This window comes from Panthera leo, chromosome B2 (genome assembly GCF_018350215.1).
Source record: "Panthera leo isolate Ple1 chromosome B2, P.leo_Ple1_pat1.1, whole genome shotgun sequence".
NCBI lineage: Eukaryota > Metazoa > Chordata > Mammalia > Carnivora > Felidae > Panthera > Panthera leo.
The window spans coordinates 104807778-104825514 of NC_056683.1; the positions used below are offsets into that span (position 1 = coordinate 104807778).

At 35.9% G+C, this 17737-nt stretch overlaps 1 protein-coding gene across 1 annotated transcript; it reads left to right on the forward strand.

Annotated features, from left to right (window-relative positions):
* The first annotated feature begins 15249 nt into the window (after positions 1-15249).
* On the forward strand, positions 15250-17204 carry LOC122219146 (transmembrane protein 230-like). Its single transcript, XM_042937383.1, has one exon. The coding sequence runs from the start codon at positions 15727-15729 to the stop codon at positions 16156-16158; it is 432 nt and encodes a 143-aa protein (XP_042793317.1). The 5' UTR covers positions 15250-15726; the 3' UTR covers positions 16159-17204.
* The last annotated feature ends 533 nt before the right edge of the window (positions 17205-17737 follow it).

The following is a 17737-nucleotide window of genomic DNA, read 5'->3' on the forward strand; positions in this document are numbered from 1 at the left end:
TGACTGCCTTATTTCAGTTAGCATAATGTCATCAAGCTTCATTCATGTTGTAGCATATGTCAGAATTTCCTTCTTTTTTAAGGCCAAGTACTAATCTATTGTGTCTATACCACCACATTTTGTTTATTCATTCATGCACTGAGGGACACATGAATTGCTTTCACTTTTAAGCGAACTTGAATAATGCTGGTATAAACATGAGTGTATAAATACCTGTTCGAGTCTGTTTTCAATTATTTGGGACATATACTCGCAAGTAGAATTACTAGATCATATAGTAATTCTATTTTTTTTTTTTGAGGAATCACCATACTATTCACACTTTACCATAGCAAATGCACCATTTTACATTTCCACTAGTAGTGCACAGGAATTCCAATTCTTCCACATCCTCATCACTCGTAATTTTCTGCCTTTTTCTTTTCAATAATAGCCATCCTAATAGGTATGAAGTGGAATCTCATTGTGGTTTTTTATTTGTATTTCCCTACTTTTTTCATGTGTCTATTGACCTTTTGCGTATCTTTTTTAGAGAAATATCTACTTAAGTCCTTTGCCAATTTTTAAATTGTGCTTTGGTTTTGGTTTTGGCTTTGGGTTTTTAGTTGTACGAGTTTTTTGTGTGCTCAGGATAATAGCCACTTATCAGGTATACGATTTGAAATATTTCTCCCATTCCACAAATTGTCTTTTAGCATTGTTGTATGTGTCCCTTACTCACAGAAGTTTTTAATTTTGACGTAGTCTATTCTACCTTTTATTTTTATTTTTCTTCCTTGTGCTTTTTGGTGTCATATTCAAGAAATCACTGCCAAATACCTTGTCTTTTATGTTTTCTTCCAAGAGTTTTATAATTTTAGTCCTTATGCTTAGATCATATCTGTTTTGAGTTAATTTTTATATAAGTTGTTATCAGGGTAGTGCTGACCTTATAAAATGAGTTTGGAAGTACTTTTTGGAAAAGTTTGAAGAGGAATTGTATTAATTCTTCTTTAAATGTCTGGCGGAGGTCACCAGCAAAGCTATCTAGATTGAGTTTTTCTTTCTTGGACTCAATGTATTTAATTACTTGCTTTACTCTTTTCCTCATGAAATTGTGAACTTTTAACAAACACAAATAGCATATTATTGTTCTCCTGAACTCCTCCAGCACTTACCAGAACTCTGAAATGTAAAATAGCCTGAGTGTTTGTTGTATGAATGAGTGATGAGCTATCCTTATAACATTAAACAGTAGAAAGCTATAACAAAGCTGACAACGAAAGCACTCTTTTTCATAGAAAGAACAAGGAAGTATCGTATCCTTGTCAAACTTTAGACTTAGAATCTCTTATGGTTTACTCCCCTCCCTTCTCTGTAACTATTTTTTCCTCTTCCTTTCCCCCATGGTCTTCTGTTAAGTTTCTCAAGATCCACATATGAGTGAAAACATATGGTATCTGGCTTTCTCTATCTGACTTATTTCACTTAGCATAATACCCTCCAGTTCCATTCATGTTGCTGCAAATGGCAGAATTTCATTCTTTCTCATTGCCAAATAGTATTCCATTGTATACATAAACTACATCTTCTTTATCCACTCATCAGTTGATGGACATTTAGGCTTTTTCCAAACTGAGGGTTAATGGGGGCGGGGACGGGGGAGAGGGGAAATTGAGTGATGGGCATTGAGGAGGGCACTTGTTGGGATGAGCACTGGATGTTGTATGTAAACGATGAATCATGGGAATCTATGCCCAAAACTAAGAGCACACTGTATGTTATGTGTTCTGTATGTTAGCCAACTTGACAATAAATTATGTTAAAAAAATAATAATAAAGTAAAATGTTTTAAACTTTCATAGGAAAAAATTAGACTAATAAGCCCACACACCTTCAGTTTTCCAAAATGGGATAAAGATGTTAGGCGGTAACTCATGCATTTTTTATAAGCTGAATAGTTTCTCATGCAATCCTTTCAGGATCTCAGAAGTGCTGTGCTTAAAATCAGGTTTTTTTTTGAGAAAGAATTGAGTGAAGAGGATGTGGGTGCTGTTGTGGAACAGGCTACATTTCAGAGCATGAAATCTGACCCACGAGTCAATTATGATTATATTTTAAAAGATGTAATCAAGACACAAGGAAATGAGGGAATTTTCCTGCACAAAGGTAATGTTCAGTGATTTATAGAAGAAAAAGTGTTGAGACTTCTCTCAAGCCTTTGCCCCTATGTTAAATAAGGAGTGCTTCCAACAAGCCTCTCCTAGTACTGTCATTGGGGCCCTAAGGAGAATCAAAGATCCCAACCAAAATGGCTGTAGAAGTGTCCCAGGAAATAAAGCAGTTCTTTACTACAGAGCCTGACACTTGAACCTAATAAATATAAGGTTCCTTCATTCTAGTCCATGTAACCCTACTCTTAAAATTTGTTAGCAAGTCTTACCTGAAGGCAATGGATATACGTGACCAGGAGAGCTCCATTCTTGTTTTTCTTTATTTCTCCTAGAACATCCTAAAGTAAACTTAATTTGAATTTTGTTGTGGGGTATGGGGTTTGGATTACTGTTATTTCCTCATATGTCAGATTTCTTCATTGTAAACAGTATATTGATCCACCATTAACCCAATCTGCTATGAATTCAATTATTCAACATGTAATACATTTTTATTATATTCCTGTAACATGTCAAGAGTTGTAAAGAATGAATATATTTTCCTCTTGCTACTCAATTCAAAAATATTTTAATGTGCATCATTATAAAACATAATTTGTATTTCCCTATTTTATTCATGCTTTATTCTCTAATTTATTCCTAAGCAGTATTATTATGATGGACATAGGTTAATTCTTTTTTTTTTTAATTTTGTTTTTCTTAATGTTTTTATTTATTTTTGAGACAGAGAGAGACAGAGCATGAGCAGGGAAGGGGCAGAGAGAGAGGGAGACACAGAATTGGAAGCAGGCTCCAGGCTCTGAGCCATCAGCACAGAGCCTGATGTGGGGCTCGAACTCACAGACTGTGAGATCATGACCTGAGCCAAAGTCGGACACTCAACCAACTGAGCCACCCAGGAGCCCCAGTTAATTCTTAATTATGTAAAGATATTATTGAAATTTCTATAGAGTTTACTACTTTTAAAATATTGTTTCTTCATTTGTACCATTTATTATCCACTGCAATTTCTCATTGCTCAACTAGATCAGATATAAAGCAATTCTCATGTTCTTAGTTTGCTGTCTCTAATGCCAACGATAATGTTTACAAAAGAAAATATGAAAGCTGAAGATGTCAAATTATTAATCTTCATTTAAAAATTGGCTTCAGACCATTTCAGACTTTCATGAACCAAAACTGTATCAATGGCTTTTCTGAGAACCCTCTGTGGCTTTGACTTCATTATTTGAAAATCTTTGGATCTCATTTTTTTCAATTTTAAAAACGAAGAACCAGTAACCTTGCAAGGTTATATGAAGAATTATATCATGATGGATGTACTTCACCAAGATGGCATCTGGCATTTAGTAAAATATATTTAAAAATTCTAATCTTTTTATGTATTTTAGTTTTGGTTTTCTAAAACTTAAAGAACAGTTATAATTTGATGGTAGTGGCTGGTGGGAGTTTAACAGTTAAGGAAGTAGACTATATAAAACTATAATTACATTCCCAAGTTTGTTTCTTAGCTCTTCCTTGTATAAGGAAAAGTGAAGTGTCAACCCTCCCCACCACCCCCCCCCCCGCCTCCACCCCAGAGAACTAACAGATAGTTAAGTTGCCTTGGAGAAGGAATTAAAGTGGGTTGCAGAAAATTTTGATCCTGAGAGTGTTACTTCTTCACCTAAGTGCTGTTCATGTTCTTATCCCACTAGGAACCATTGGAGACTGGAAATACCACTTGACCGTGGAACAAAATGAAAAATCTTACAGAATATTCCAAAGCAAAATGAAGGATTTTCCCTTGAAGTGCATCTTGGAGATAACTGAGGAGTAGAATCGGTGCAAAATAATCATATAAAAATCTACTAACTAGAAGGATATTTTAAGACACATTAATCTGTGCTTCTCATGCGAATGTTAGTTATAAAACTTTGTTGCTAAAAAAATATGAGTAAATTGTGCTGAGATTGGTTACTGTGATTTTGATGAACACTTTGAAATTTCAGAAATTAAAATGATTTGGGAAAAAAGGAAAAAACAGAATGCATGCAACATGGATTGCAAGTGTCTTGAGAGAGTTTCCTGTAGTGTGTATTTTTTCTTTATCTACAGTTAACATTTAGGGTCAACAAACTCACATATAAACGCTTGCATCATTTTAATAATTTATTAGATCACAAAATTTGCACTAAGGATCCAAGAATCAAAAGTGGATTAATCATCAAATGGTTCAATCATTTAACTATTTGGATAAAACAATAATTGTATTCATAACATCTCACTCACTAAACTAAATATGTAAGATAAAATCATTTTACTAAAAAAATATAGGTAAACCTGTTTATAATTCTTAAATGGAGAAAAACTTTTGAAGCATAAAAGCAGTGGAAGAAATTTAAATAAAAATTCAGTAAATTTACATTCATAAACATTTCAAGGCACCACCACAACAATCAACAAAGGGAAACAACCCACTGTCTATGTACAATAAAATACATAAGTAAATTGTGGCACTTCATATAAAGAAATACTATACTTCAATAAGGATACGTGAATTAAACTACTTGAAAAATATATATGACTCTCAGAAATATAATAATATTCAGTGGAAAAACACTCATTGAATGATTGATTATGTAAGATTTTAAAACAGGTAAAATTAATCTATGGTTTTAAAGAGTGGTTTTCTATGTGGGATGATATATTAGCTGGACAGGTAAATACGAGAATACTTTGGATGTTGGGAATATCCTGTGCCCTGGTCTTAGTGCTGGTTCCCTAGATGTGGTCATTGGGTAAATATTCACTGGGCTGTGAATGTATAATTTATAAACATTTCCGTGTTTCTGTCATATTTTAGTGAAATTTGTGAACCAATTCACATATATTAGAAATTTCTGTTAGATACAATCAAAAAAAGCTTGCAATTGATTGAAAACAGAAAACATCAATTCATGATTAGCAAAAGTTTAAAAATCAGCAAATGCTCAATGTTACAGTAGAGTGGAATAGACATTCTCATATATTTTCATGGAAACACAAATGAGTTCAAATCTTCTCTATAGTAATTTTGAAACAGAATTGAAAGTATTAAAACTAGTCAAACCAGATGATCCTCTTATTTCATTTCTAGGAAACATCTGAACTCCTATTCAATTAACTCAATTTTCTATACTTTACATTTTACCTTCACTACATTTTTTTTCTTTTTTCAACCAACATATTTTCATGCAATTGACTTTTTTTCCTGGATAGAACGTCTATTTACATCTTTGTGGTGAACATATAACTGAGGTTTTCTCTCATTTTGAAACTCTTTCTCTTGGCATTTTGGTCAAGCACTTTGTTGCAAATAAGAATAATCTACGTCTAACAAGTTTATGGAAAATAGGGTAATTCATTACAACGATTCATAGAATACAGAAAAAGAGTTTTCTTGAATTTCATGAAGAAACTTCCAAGAAGTATGAAGCAGTCAAGGATTCATATATCTTTCCAACTTTTTTAAAAATTCTTTCTGCCTTAGAGTTTCATGGTCTCTCATCTCTGCATTCTTCATTTAAAGACACATTTTTCTCTTCTTCCATCTCTGCAGATTGGTTTTGCTTCAGCGTGATAGCAGTCATACACTGTGTTCAAATGACCTCAGTTCAAACAACAAAGATATGTTAGTGGTGTTGACTTCAAACTAAAAATTCAGGAAGAAAAACTGAATGGTGTATGTCACTTAACTTCCCTTAGGAGTCAACCTGTGGTCAAGGCAAAATACTGACAAAGTACAAACATAGCACCTAGAATTCTGTAGCATCCTTCAGCAGATAAGATAGAAAAAAAATACACACACACACACACACACACACACACACACATTATGGCTTGAATTATGTCCCCCCCCCAAAAAAAAGATATGTTGAAGTCCTAATCTCCATTACCTCAAAATGTGACATTATTTGGAAATAGGGAAATTGTAGATGTAATTAGTTATATTCAGATACTGGAATAGGATGAGTCCTTAATCCAATAAAATTGGTGGCCTTATAAAAAGAGGAGAAACACAGGGTGAAGATGACCATGTGATAACAGAGGCAGGGTTTGGAATGGTGTATCAATAAGCTAAAGAATCCCGAAGATTGTTGGCAAACAATAGAACGCAGGAGAAGCAAGGAAGTATTCTCTTCTATGGGTTTCGGAGAAAAATCTTGATTTTGTACTTAAGGCCTCCAGAACTGTGAGGCAATAAATTTCAGTTGTTTTAAGCCACCTGCATGTTGGTATTTTGTGACAGCAGCTCTAGGAATCTAGTATAACACTCTATAACTCAAATAAATCATTGCTACTTTATACCACAGCCATCAGGCAGGTTCTGAAACCAAACCAAAGAAGTCAGTAGGTTGGCATCGTGCTGATTACCTCTGACACATGTGATAAACATCCAAATACACGTCACCAATCACTGTAATAATAACTGGAGATATAAGTCCATTCTCACCACTCCCACTCAAAATAGTGCTGAAAAGCCTACCAAGTACAATGAAGCAAGGAAAAGAAATAAAAGGCATAGGAAATTCAGAAACAAAATCATACTCATTCGCAAATGGCATGATGGTTTATGTAGAAAATCATAAGATATTAACCAATCATAAGATATTAACCAAAAAAAACCTACCAGAACTAATAAAGGAGTTTAGCCAAATTGCAAAACGAAAGTTACCAACACAGAAAAATCAATCGTATTTTTATAGGCTGATAATGAAAAATTGAAAACACATTAAAAACATAATACTATATATAATTACTCCCAAAGAAGAAAATATTTAGGTGCACATCTAACAAAATGTGTACAGGGTCTACATGCTGATGACTCAAAAATTATAATGACAGAAACAAAAGAAAACCAAATTAAATGGGTGACACACCATTTTTATTGATAGTAAGACTCATCAATGATGTCCGTTCTCGCCAAATTAAACTATAGGTTTCTCCCACCAAAAATCCAAATAGGATTCTTTGTAGCCATACAAAAGCAAAGTCTCCATTTCAAACTTACTATATAGCAACGGCTAATCAGGACAGCATGGTATTGGCAAAAGAATAGACACAAAGACAAGTGGAACAGAATAGAGATTCCATAGAGAGAGCTACGTAAGTACACAGCTGAATTTTGACAAAGGCACAAAAGCAATTCCATGGAAGAAGGATAGATTTTTCCAACAGATGGCATGATAATAATTGGGCATTCATGAACAAAAACAATGACACCTAAATCTAACAACCCACCCCTCCCTCCCCAAAAAAACCCTAAAAATGCATAGTGGATCTAAATATAAAACATAAACCTATAATACTTTTAGAAGAAAGCATAGGAAAAAATATTCATTACCTAAATGTATGCAAAGAGTTTTTAGACATGACACCAAAGCCATGATCCATAAAAGAAAGATATGTTAAATTAAACTTAGCAAAATTAAAACACACACACACACACACACACACACACACACACACACACACACATGCTTTTGCACTACAAAAGACCTTGTTAAGAGATGAAAAGAGGGGCACTTGTGTGGCTCAGTTAGTTGAGTGTCTGACTCTTGATTTCAGCTCAGGTCACAATCTAACAGTTCATGGCTTCAAGCCCAGCATTGGGCTCCATGCCGACAGCACAGAGCTTGCTTGGGATTCTCTCTCTCCCTTTCTCTGCCCCTGTCTCTCTCGCGTGGGCTCTCTCTCTCTCAAAATAAATAAATATACATTTAAAAAGAGAGAGAGATGAAAGAAAAGCCAAACTGGATGTATCCCAAATGTCCTTAAACAGGTGAATAGATTAAAAAAATAACATAATATATCCATACAATGGAATTCCACTCAGGAATAAAAAAGCATGAACAAAGCACAATAACTTGGATGGATTTCAAGGTCATTATACGAAGTGAAGAAAGCCACATTCAAAAGATTACACACATTAGGATTCTATTTTTATGACTTTCTTAAAATGATGAAATTATAGTGATAAAGAACAGATCAGTCTTATCCAGGTGTTAAAAGTTGGGAGGTGGGTGTGAATACTAAGAGGCAACACAAAAAAAGTTACTTTGTGGCAATGGGACAGTTTTATATCTTGATTGTGCTGATGGTTAAATTAATCTACATATGATAAAGTTTCATAGAATTATAGTCACCTCACTCTCCTCAAAATGAGTATGTGTAAAAACTGGTAAAATTCAAATAATGTCTGCATTTGAGTTAATAGTATTATACTAATATCAACTTCCTCTTTTGATTATGTACTATGGTTAGGTAAGATATCATCATCACTGGGGAAACTTGTTGAAGGGAGCACCAGAATTCTTTGTATTTTTTTTGCACCTTTTTGTGAGTATTAAACTATTTCCAAATAAAAATTATAAATATTATACAATAGCCAACAAGAAGAACAAAGCTGGAGAATTCATCCTCGCTAGTTATCAAGATCTATTTTTAAGCTTTTTATTTTTATTTATTTTTATTTTGTTATTTTTTATCGTGAATACTTTTTTATTTTAACATACAGTGTTAGATTCAGGCGTACAATACAGTAATGCAATAATTCCAAAAACAAGGGGTGCCTAGGTGGCTCAGTTGATTAAGTGTCTGACTCTTGATTTCAGCTCAGGTCATGATCTCCCAGTTTCATGAGTTCGAGCCCCAAGTCAAGCTCTGCACTGACAGCATGGACCCTGCTTGGGATTCTCCTTCTCTCTCTGTCCCTCCTCCCTTGTGTGCCTCAGGGTTCATGAGTTCGAGCCTGGCATAGAGCTCCATGCTGACAGTGCAGAGCCTGCTTGGGATTCTGTCTCTCTCCCTCTCTCTGCCCCTCCTGCACACACACACACACACACACACACACACACACACACACTCTCTCTCTCTCTCTCTCCCTCTCTCTCTGTCTCAAAATAAATAAACTTTAAAAAATAACAATTTCAGAAGCAAAACAAAACAATTCTATACATTACTCAGTGCTTATCATAATCAGCACACTCTGTTTTTCTTTATGGGAATTTTTTAAATTAATTACCTTTTAAATTCCAGTATAATTAATGTATAGTGTTATATTAGTTGCAGGTGTACAATATAGTGTTTCAATAATTCTACACATTACTCAGTGCTCAAATAAGTGTACTCTTTAATTCTCTTCACCTATTTTCCCCCTTTCCCCACCAACCTCCCCTCTGGTAACCATCAGTTTGTTTCTTACAGGTAAGAGTCTGTTTTATCATTTGTCTCTTTTTTCCTTTGTTCACTTGCTTTGTTTCTTAAATAAACTTTTTATTTTAATTTTTTTCGGTCTGAGTGAATTTTTATTTCTATGTGGTTATATAGTCAAGTAACATTTATTTTCTGTTTATCATGTTTTTTAAAGCATAAGGGGTTATATAATGTTTGAGAATCTTTGGTTGAAAGAAAATAGAAGAGTATAAATATAGTAAAAACTCAGTAATGGTAGCCAAGCCTGAGGTAATAATTTTTCTTTAAGTCAGCCATATTCCTGTAGCTTTTGTTAAATAAAGCAGAATCATGCTAATAAGTTCAGATACTTATGTGAATAAACTGTTATATAGTAACTGACAGATATTATGACAGAGTGGTAATAAGAATAGAGAGGAATTATAAAAATATTAGGGAGATTATAGTACTAATTTACATTATAGCTTTAAAAACCCTGGTAATTGTGCAAATATATCCTATTCGTGTTTAGGAATATGTGATAAGCATTTGATTCTTCCTCAGTTCAAGCTCCCAATTACTTCATTGGGCTTTTTTGTTTGTTTCATCCTCATTCTTTAACATTTAATTAATGTTAAAGAAAATTGTTTCTATGCTTAAAGTAGGGGATGTCTCATAGGATTTCTGGCTTTGTTTGGTTTTGTTTTTCTCTTCAGAGGGCCTGCTTTCTGTTGTTGTTAGGTGTAGGAATACCCCTTCCCCTGGAAAATACACATTCTGAATGTCAGAGGAAATTTAGTCCAGTAGCACAACTTACAAGTTAAAGAACATGAGCTTTAGTTACCATCGTTCAGACCAAGTTCAGTTGTTGATGATTACAATGTTGTTATAGATAGCCTGTTATCCACAGATGTCAATAAACTTTTTATTTAAAAATTTTTTAATGTTTATTTCATTTCTGAGAGAAAGAGAGACAGAGAACGAACGAAGGAGGGGCAGAGAGAGAGGGAGACACAGAATCTGAAGCAGCCTCCAGGCTCCAGGCTGAACTGTCAGCACAGAGCCCAACGCAGGGCTCAAACTCAAGAATTGTGAGATCACGACCTGAGCCAAAGTCAGACACTTAACCGACTGAGCCATCCAGGTGCCCCAGTAAACTTTTTGTTTTTAAATAAGACACCTACAGAAATTTTTCAAAGATAGTACAAAGATTTCCAATGTTTCTTCTTTTTCTCAGAGTAAGAAACCCATACCTATAATTCACTTGCTTATTTGTTCAACTCTAGTATACACATAAAATAGTTTAAGAATTATTATATCATACATCTATGAGAAAAAATTTACCAACTGGAGTACAATTTTTTTTGGCATTCTTTTTGTCTTTAGTCTTACAGTACTTAGACAAAATATTGGCTTCTAAAGTTATTTAGATCAGAGCCTTTTCCCCCATCCCACTCAGTGGTGTTATGTCTCACATCTATAATAGATTAATTTGTCAGGCTCAATCCCATCTCAGATTCCTTTGACATCATGGTCGATTTTTAAATTTGCATCCATTAAAAGTCACTCTTTGTTACGGAATGGATTCACAGTGCTACATCTCCTCCAATCAGGACCTGCTATGGCCTAAAATAAATGACCATTGGTCTGGCTTATGTGTGTGACTGACCCAGGTCTGACTGCAGGCTCCTTCTACACTGCGGTCCTTTTCATTCTCTGTTCTACAGCCACCTCGTCTCCTGTCAATTTCTACGGTACCACACTCCTTCTGACCAATACGCCTTTCACCCAGGTCTGTATTCTCTGCAAGAAATTTTCTCTGATTTATTACAGTCACCCAGTTACAGTGTTATTGTTTCATTTACCTTTTTATATTACATTTAGTGCAGTCCATAGTTTTATATGTACTCGTGTTTTTTATTTAGCAACTCTCCTCCTTCCACATTCATGCCGAGACTAAACAGTCTATGAGAAAAGGAATTTTGACTATTGACTATTATACCACAGTGCCTGATACACAGTAGACATGAACCAAATATTTGATGAGTTAATGGTTGAAGGAGAAATAAAAGTAACTACGCAGACAAGGGAGAGACATTATTCCGGGGAGAAAAAGTAGGAATTATAAAAGCTTACAAGATGAGGAGAGCTTGTTACTTTTGTGAATCACCAAAGAGTTCATTGTGGCCAGAGATCAGTATGCACACAGTAAAGGATAGATAACCAAGCGAAAAGGTAGATTTGAGGACAGGTCCCAGGAAAATCACCTAAGGACTCTAGGGTAAAAGGAAACAAACACTAGTGAATAAACTTCTAATAAAACCAGGACTGAATAAACACATAAGCCTGTCAGGTAGTACAACTAATTTTTTTAATGAGAAGAAAATACTAATATTGTCACTATTATTTTTTAAATTATAAATGGATTTCCAAATGAACAGCAAACTATGAAGACTATATGTGTATATGAGTGAAGAGTAGTGTTAAAATGTTTTAAATCCAAATAATTACAGATGTACAAAATCATTTATGGTCTTCATTACAATATTCCTAAATGGAAAGTATCTTAATAAACAATTTCTGAAAAATCTTGGACAAAGAAAAATCTGTTAACTCTTTCTGATCTCATTCTCTGCAGAACAATTTGTATTGTAGCCTGTAGTAGGTTCACTAATGTGTGTCTGTGTGTGTGTGTGTGTGTGTGTGTGTGATGTATGCTGAGTGAGGCAAAGGAGGATAACTACTGCCAACAGCTTAATTCTACTAATCTAACAGAATTATACATGGAAGAATAACCAAAACAAATCCAATTCAGATGATTCGGTAATATGGTCATTTAATTTAAGTTTTTCCACAGGTAAGAAATAACCAAAGTAGCTATTGTATGGTAATGGTAAGCTATTAAGGAGCTATTACAATAAAAGGGAAGCAAAAAAAAAAAAAAGTTATAAGGAAACAAAGACAGATGCTGGTATTCAAGGCCTTTGGAATGATGGTAAACATAAATGGCTGACAGATATGTTACTTGGTTTTCAAAGGAAAAAAGAGAACCATTGTGTCACATTCTACAGGGGCAGAGGGAACTATAACTTGAGGGACTATGTTCATGAAATGATGCTATGGAAACAGTCTTTCTATTAGTCCTATATTTGTATGTTTTTACTATCTTGTTAAATAGAGACATAGGAGTTTAAAAATAGTTTGTAAGTTAAGAAATAGGAAATCTGTCACCTCCAAATAGCTAAGTCCCAAGTTTACACCATCAAGTCAAGGGGAAATACATGCCTAAGATTTAATTCAAAGTTTAAAGGAAGCAAACGTGGGGCGCCTGGGTGGCTCAGTCAGTGAAGCATCCAATCAGCTCAGGTCATGATCTCATGGTTCATGAGTTCGAGCACCACGTCAGGCTCTGTGCTGACAGCTCAGAGCCTGGAACCTGCTTCCAATTCTGTGTCTCCTTCTCTGTGCCCCTCCCCCTATCGCACTTGGTCTCTCTCTCTCTCTCTCTCTCTCTCTCTCTCTCTCATATAAATAAACATTTAAAGAAAGAAAAAAAGAAGCAGATGCAGGGCAAAAATCAAAGAACCAAAAAAGCACCTATATCGTTTTATATATTTGTGTAACTCTAATGCACAAATGTTGTAGGTGATTTTCTGCTGCCCTGAATGTAAAGTCCTTTATTAATATCCCAGATAAATTTAATAGGAAGATTTTTAATCTTTTCTTTTTAAAAAAATTTGTCAAATCTCTCATTCTGTGATAGTTATATGATTTTTCCAATCTCCAATTGTCCTTAGAAAGAGATAAGGCAAATGGACTTATCAGTGTATTATCATGTGAATTAGAGTAACACACACACGCACACACACATTATTGACACAGGGTAAAGCATAGTTCTTTTAAAATATTTTAGTTGCCTCTAATGTACCTTTTATATATGCTAAGGGGAGGGGGGACACTATAGTAAAACATGATTTTGTTGCTTTTAGCTGCCAATAATTGTACGTTTTAGTGATGGGTACAGATGGGAGAAAAAAAGAGAAAAGCAAGTGAGTTTTGCTCAGATAAAGTATACTCTGTTGAGAGCCTTCAAGTATCTGAATAATTTTCCTATATCTCTGCCACTTTGAAATTAGGGAAGTGTGAGGTAGTTCCTGGGTTAAGTCTACAAAGGTCAGTTCTTCCTTCAATTATCCTAACTAACAATTGGCTAAATGGTCAAATAATCTCAGGGAAAGCCTGGACTCTAAACTATTTTAAATGAGTACTGAGATTACTTCTGCTTATAGTTTTAAACTTAAAAATTGATTACTTACTTACATATAAATAAAATAAACTAACTGCATTATTTAAGCAAACAGTAACACGATGTGGACCGTTCCAGTTGATAAATATAATAAAGTAATATATTAATGTTGAGCCACTGAAATACATTTCTGCAATGAATTATCAGCTTCTCTGTACTCTGGAAGGCCAGTATTGTGCTACATTTTATGCCTTGTGTTAGTATCTTTTCCTCTTGTTTCCCAGGAGCAAGATCACAACCTCAGGTACAGGTCTCCGTTGCGCCAATAAAATCCCACTCAAGTCGGGTAGTATCCCTGAGATTGGCCATTTGGAAGAAGACTACATTCTTCTGCCTCAGCTTAAGGCTCTTTTCTCAAACAGATCTCTCACAACTGCTCTTCTCTTTTATAATGCATAGGCCTGGTCTCTACAACCCATAACTGACATGTTTGAGACATGTTTCTGTCATCTAGTTCATACGAAATTTGATCATAGATATATAACACAAACTGGAATGAAGTCAAATCTCAACTCCATTATAAATGACTTGCCTCTAGTAAGGTGATTGTCTACATATAATCCATTCTTTGATATTAACTAGCTGTGTGACCTGGGGGTCAAAAATGCAAATCAAACTTTGTATTTCTGAGATACATTAGAGAGAAGAGATTGTACATTATAAAATGCCATGTAAATAATTAGGTAAGATTATAATTTAAATAGTTATAGGAAGAACTACCTTAACTACTGTATATTCTATTTGTAGTAAATTTAACCAACAAACACTGGGTGTACAAAAAGAAAAATGTTTAATGCTAAGCTCTCTATGGTTGAGAGGATTTTGAAGATATATCATTGTTTCCGTAGAGAAGTTTTATATTCTAGTTTGGTTAATGAGGTAATCCCAAATATAAAAGAATCCACTTAAACAAATAAAACTCACTGGTAGAATTTAAAATGCACGTTCCAAGGAGTGGGGTTAAATTGAATTAAATAGGATAATGGATGTAGTAGGTGATAAATTTTAAGATGAATTATAAACTAGTAAGAAGGCATAGGTTAGTAAAAGGTAGGCATAGAACACAGAAGTGGGAGAAATACTACAATTGTTTGATTAAAAAAAAAAAAAAAGGTTTAAGCAGAGGCTGCAGCTCGGGTACAAATTCCAGAAGCTGAGAGAGAGTTTAGAGGTCTCCAATTCAACCCCTCACGAAGAAGGAACCCCGTCTGCAACAGCCTATCAGAAGACCACACCACTTCTAAATAAATCCTACCATTCCAGAGGTCATACCGCTCCCGCAAGGCAGCCAATTCAATGATCAGGCAACATGAGATGCAGGAAAGCTGTCATCTACAAAATCAGCCAAAACTCAGGAGTGAGATGTCTTCAAGTCTTTGGACACACCTTGCCCTTGATCATGTCAGGACTTGAGTTCTGTGGAGATAGGACTTCCTCTGTGGAGGAAGGCAGTCTGCATCCTTCATTCAGTAAGTACTCACAATAATCTGCACTGCATGTCACAATTCCCCTTTTACAGAAGGAACTAGGTCCTTGGATATGCACTATGACTAAGCTTACACAGTTAATAAAAGGCAGAGCCAGGATTTCAGCCGGGTTTGATTCCAACTTTCACATCTCTCCTCTCCCCTAATTGGCCCTCGGAGGTTGATCAGATTAACCAAGTATGCTGCATGTTAGACCAACGCAAGAGAGGCAAACGCGGGATGTGCTTACGAACATTTAGAGAAAATGGAAATTCTATGAAAGTGACTGAATGAAATCTAATGAATGTAAGCTAATCTGCTCAATCTAAACAGTTGCAATGTCAAAGGAATCTGGGAGTTTACTAGCACTGCCCTAAGAAAATCACAGAGCCCATAAAACATCAGACTATCAACGTAATCGCAACTTTGCATGATGAAAGAGGAATTCTATCACAAACGCAGCGGTCTTGCAGAAACAGGAGTTAGGTGAATGAAAGATGCTGAGGCGAGCCTCCACGCGGGTCCAGGCAGCCGTTGGTGGGCGCGTGGGTCCTGACGCCCTGCTCACTGTGTGGCAGCAGGACAGCTCCGCACGCCCCCTGCGGTTATGCTTCCCACTCGCACCAACGTGGCTGCTGGGATCCCCAGCAGCAAAGTGAAATACTCAAAGCTCTCCAGCACTGACACTGGGCACATTAACCGTCAGAAGGAAACTTCGCCTACCGAAGCTAGCTTTAAATCCAAAAGATGTCCAGTGAGATCTCACTTAGTAAAGTTTAAGAAAAACTCTACGAGGATTCCTTATAAGGCCATTGCCTGTGCCACCGCGCAGTTTTTGATTGGCGCCTTTCTCGTTGTCACGGGTTGCCTCCTCCTGGCAGGCTACATCAGCAAAGTGGGCGCCAACCGGGCTGTTGCCGTTCTGATTGTTGGCATCCTGGTGTTCCTGCCTGGGTTTTACCACTTGCTCATCGCTTACAGAGCGCACCGAGGCTGCCAGGGCTGCTCCTACAGTGACCTTCCGGACTGTGATGACTAGCGCCCCCTGCAGCCAGGAGAAGAGTCACAGATGGGGCTCAGCGGAGCTTTAAGGCGTTTGGCAGAGGCTGTGGACCTCTATGCCTAAAGATTAAGGAATTCTGAAGCTTTGTAGATACATAGCAAAACTATGGCCAGATTTTATCAATTCGTCCCCAAAATGTTTACAATTAGCCAAATAGGAACCTGGGAAATGCTCCATTTTTATGTTCCTGGCCCTGGCTAAAACTCCCGACAAATGTTTCCACATGTATAGTGGAAGAACAGCAATGGTAATTGTATGGGGAAGTGAAAAGTTATTTCGTAGGGCAAAATGTTGCCACCACCCTATTTAGAGCCGAACGTTTCTTTTAAGCAGTCCTCATTGGTAATTTTATCTTGTGGCAAATGGAAAAATGCAGTATGTCTGATTTCATATTACTAAGTAATTTACTTGGAAAATTTCTGAGTATTTTATCCCCCATGCTTATCTCCACCTCTGTAACCTATAGATACCTTGGTAAAACCAAGTATCAACTTAGGAAAAATAAAGAGCAATACAGTTGTGTTGTGTGCAACTTTAGAGTCAGAAGTGGTTTTAAACCCCAGATGCCAACGTTTTTAACTGTATGACCTTGGACAAATTATCTTAATACTCAGAGTTTGGGACCATAATTCCTACTGCTCTGGGTGTCCGTATGGGTCAAATATAGTATTTATATCAACATGGCACATAAGTGTTCCCCAAAGTGTTAACTGCTCACTGTCAAATAGGGTTTTATAGAAGACGGCACATGAAATTCACTAAAGCCATAGGTGAAGTGCTTCCATCCACTTCAGGCTAACCTAGGAAAGTTGGCCACCCAAGAGAATGAGACTGCTAATCTGTAATCTTGGTTTAAATCAGGGCACTGGGTTGCTTTCTATATGAGCCTTTTCCTCTTGAGTCCTATGTAGGAATAGGGCAGATCAAGGATTTGTGTCACCTAAGGCTTATGCAATCTGAAGGGCTCTCTTAAGAAAAGAGAATTCAAAAATATGAATTAGAAATTAAGTGCAGGGCATAACAAAGGGCCTATATTAAGTATCATCAACTTCATGGTAAACCTGGCACTCATAGAGAAGGTAAATAAAGGATCTATAGAAAAGGACTGAACGTGGGGATATGTCTGCAGCTAAGGCGACGGTCCCAGATTAAAGACAATTGAGTTAGCAGTAGTATTTTTTTAGAATAAAGGATATCATCCTATAAAAAGAAATACTTTCTGAAGTGTTGTAGATAAAGAACACAGGCATACATTGGCGATACTATGGGTTCATTCTGTCCCAGACCACCTCAATGAAGCAAATACTGCAATAAAGTGAGTCAAATGAATTTTTGGGGTTCCCAGTGCACATAACAGTTATGTTTAAACTATACTGTAGGCCGTTAAGTGTGCAAAGCATTACATCTAGAAAATGTAAACACTTAAAAAATACTTTGTTGCTAAAAAATGCTAATCATCACCTGAGCTTTCAGTGAGTCGTAATCACTGATATGATAATGAAAAAGTTTGAAATATGGTGAGAATAGGTGTGAAGTGAGCAAATGTTGGTGAAGA

Coding starts and splice junctions, on each gene's coding strand:
- LOC122219146 (XM_042937383.1), top strand. CDS start 15,727: ATGCTTCCCACTCGCACCAACGTGGCTGCTGGGATCCCCAGCAGCAAA.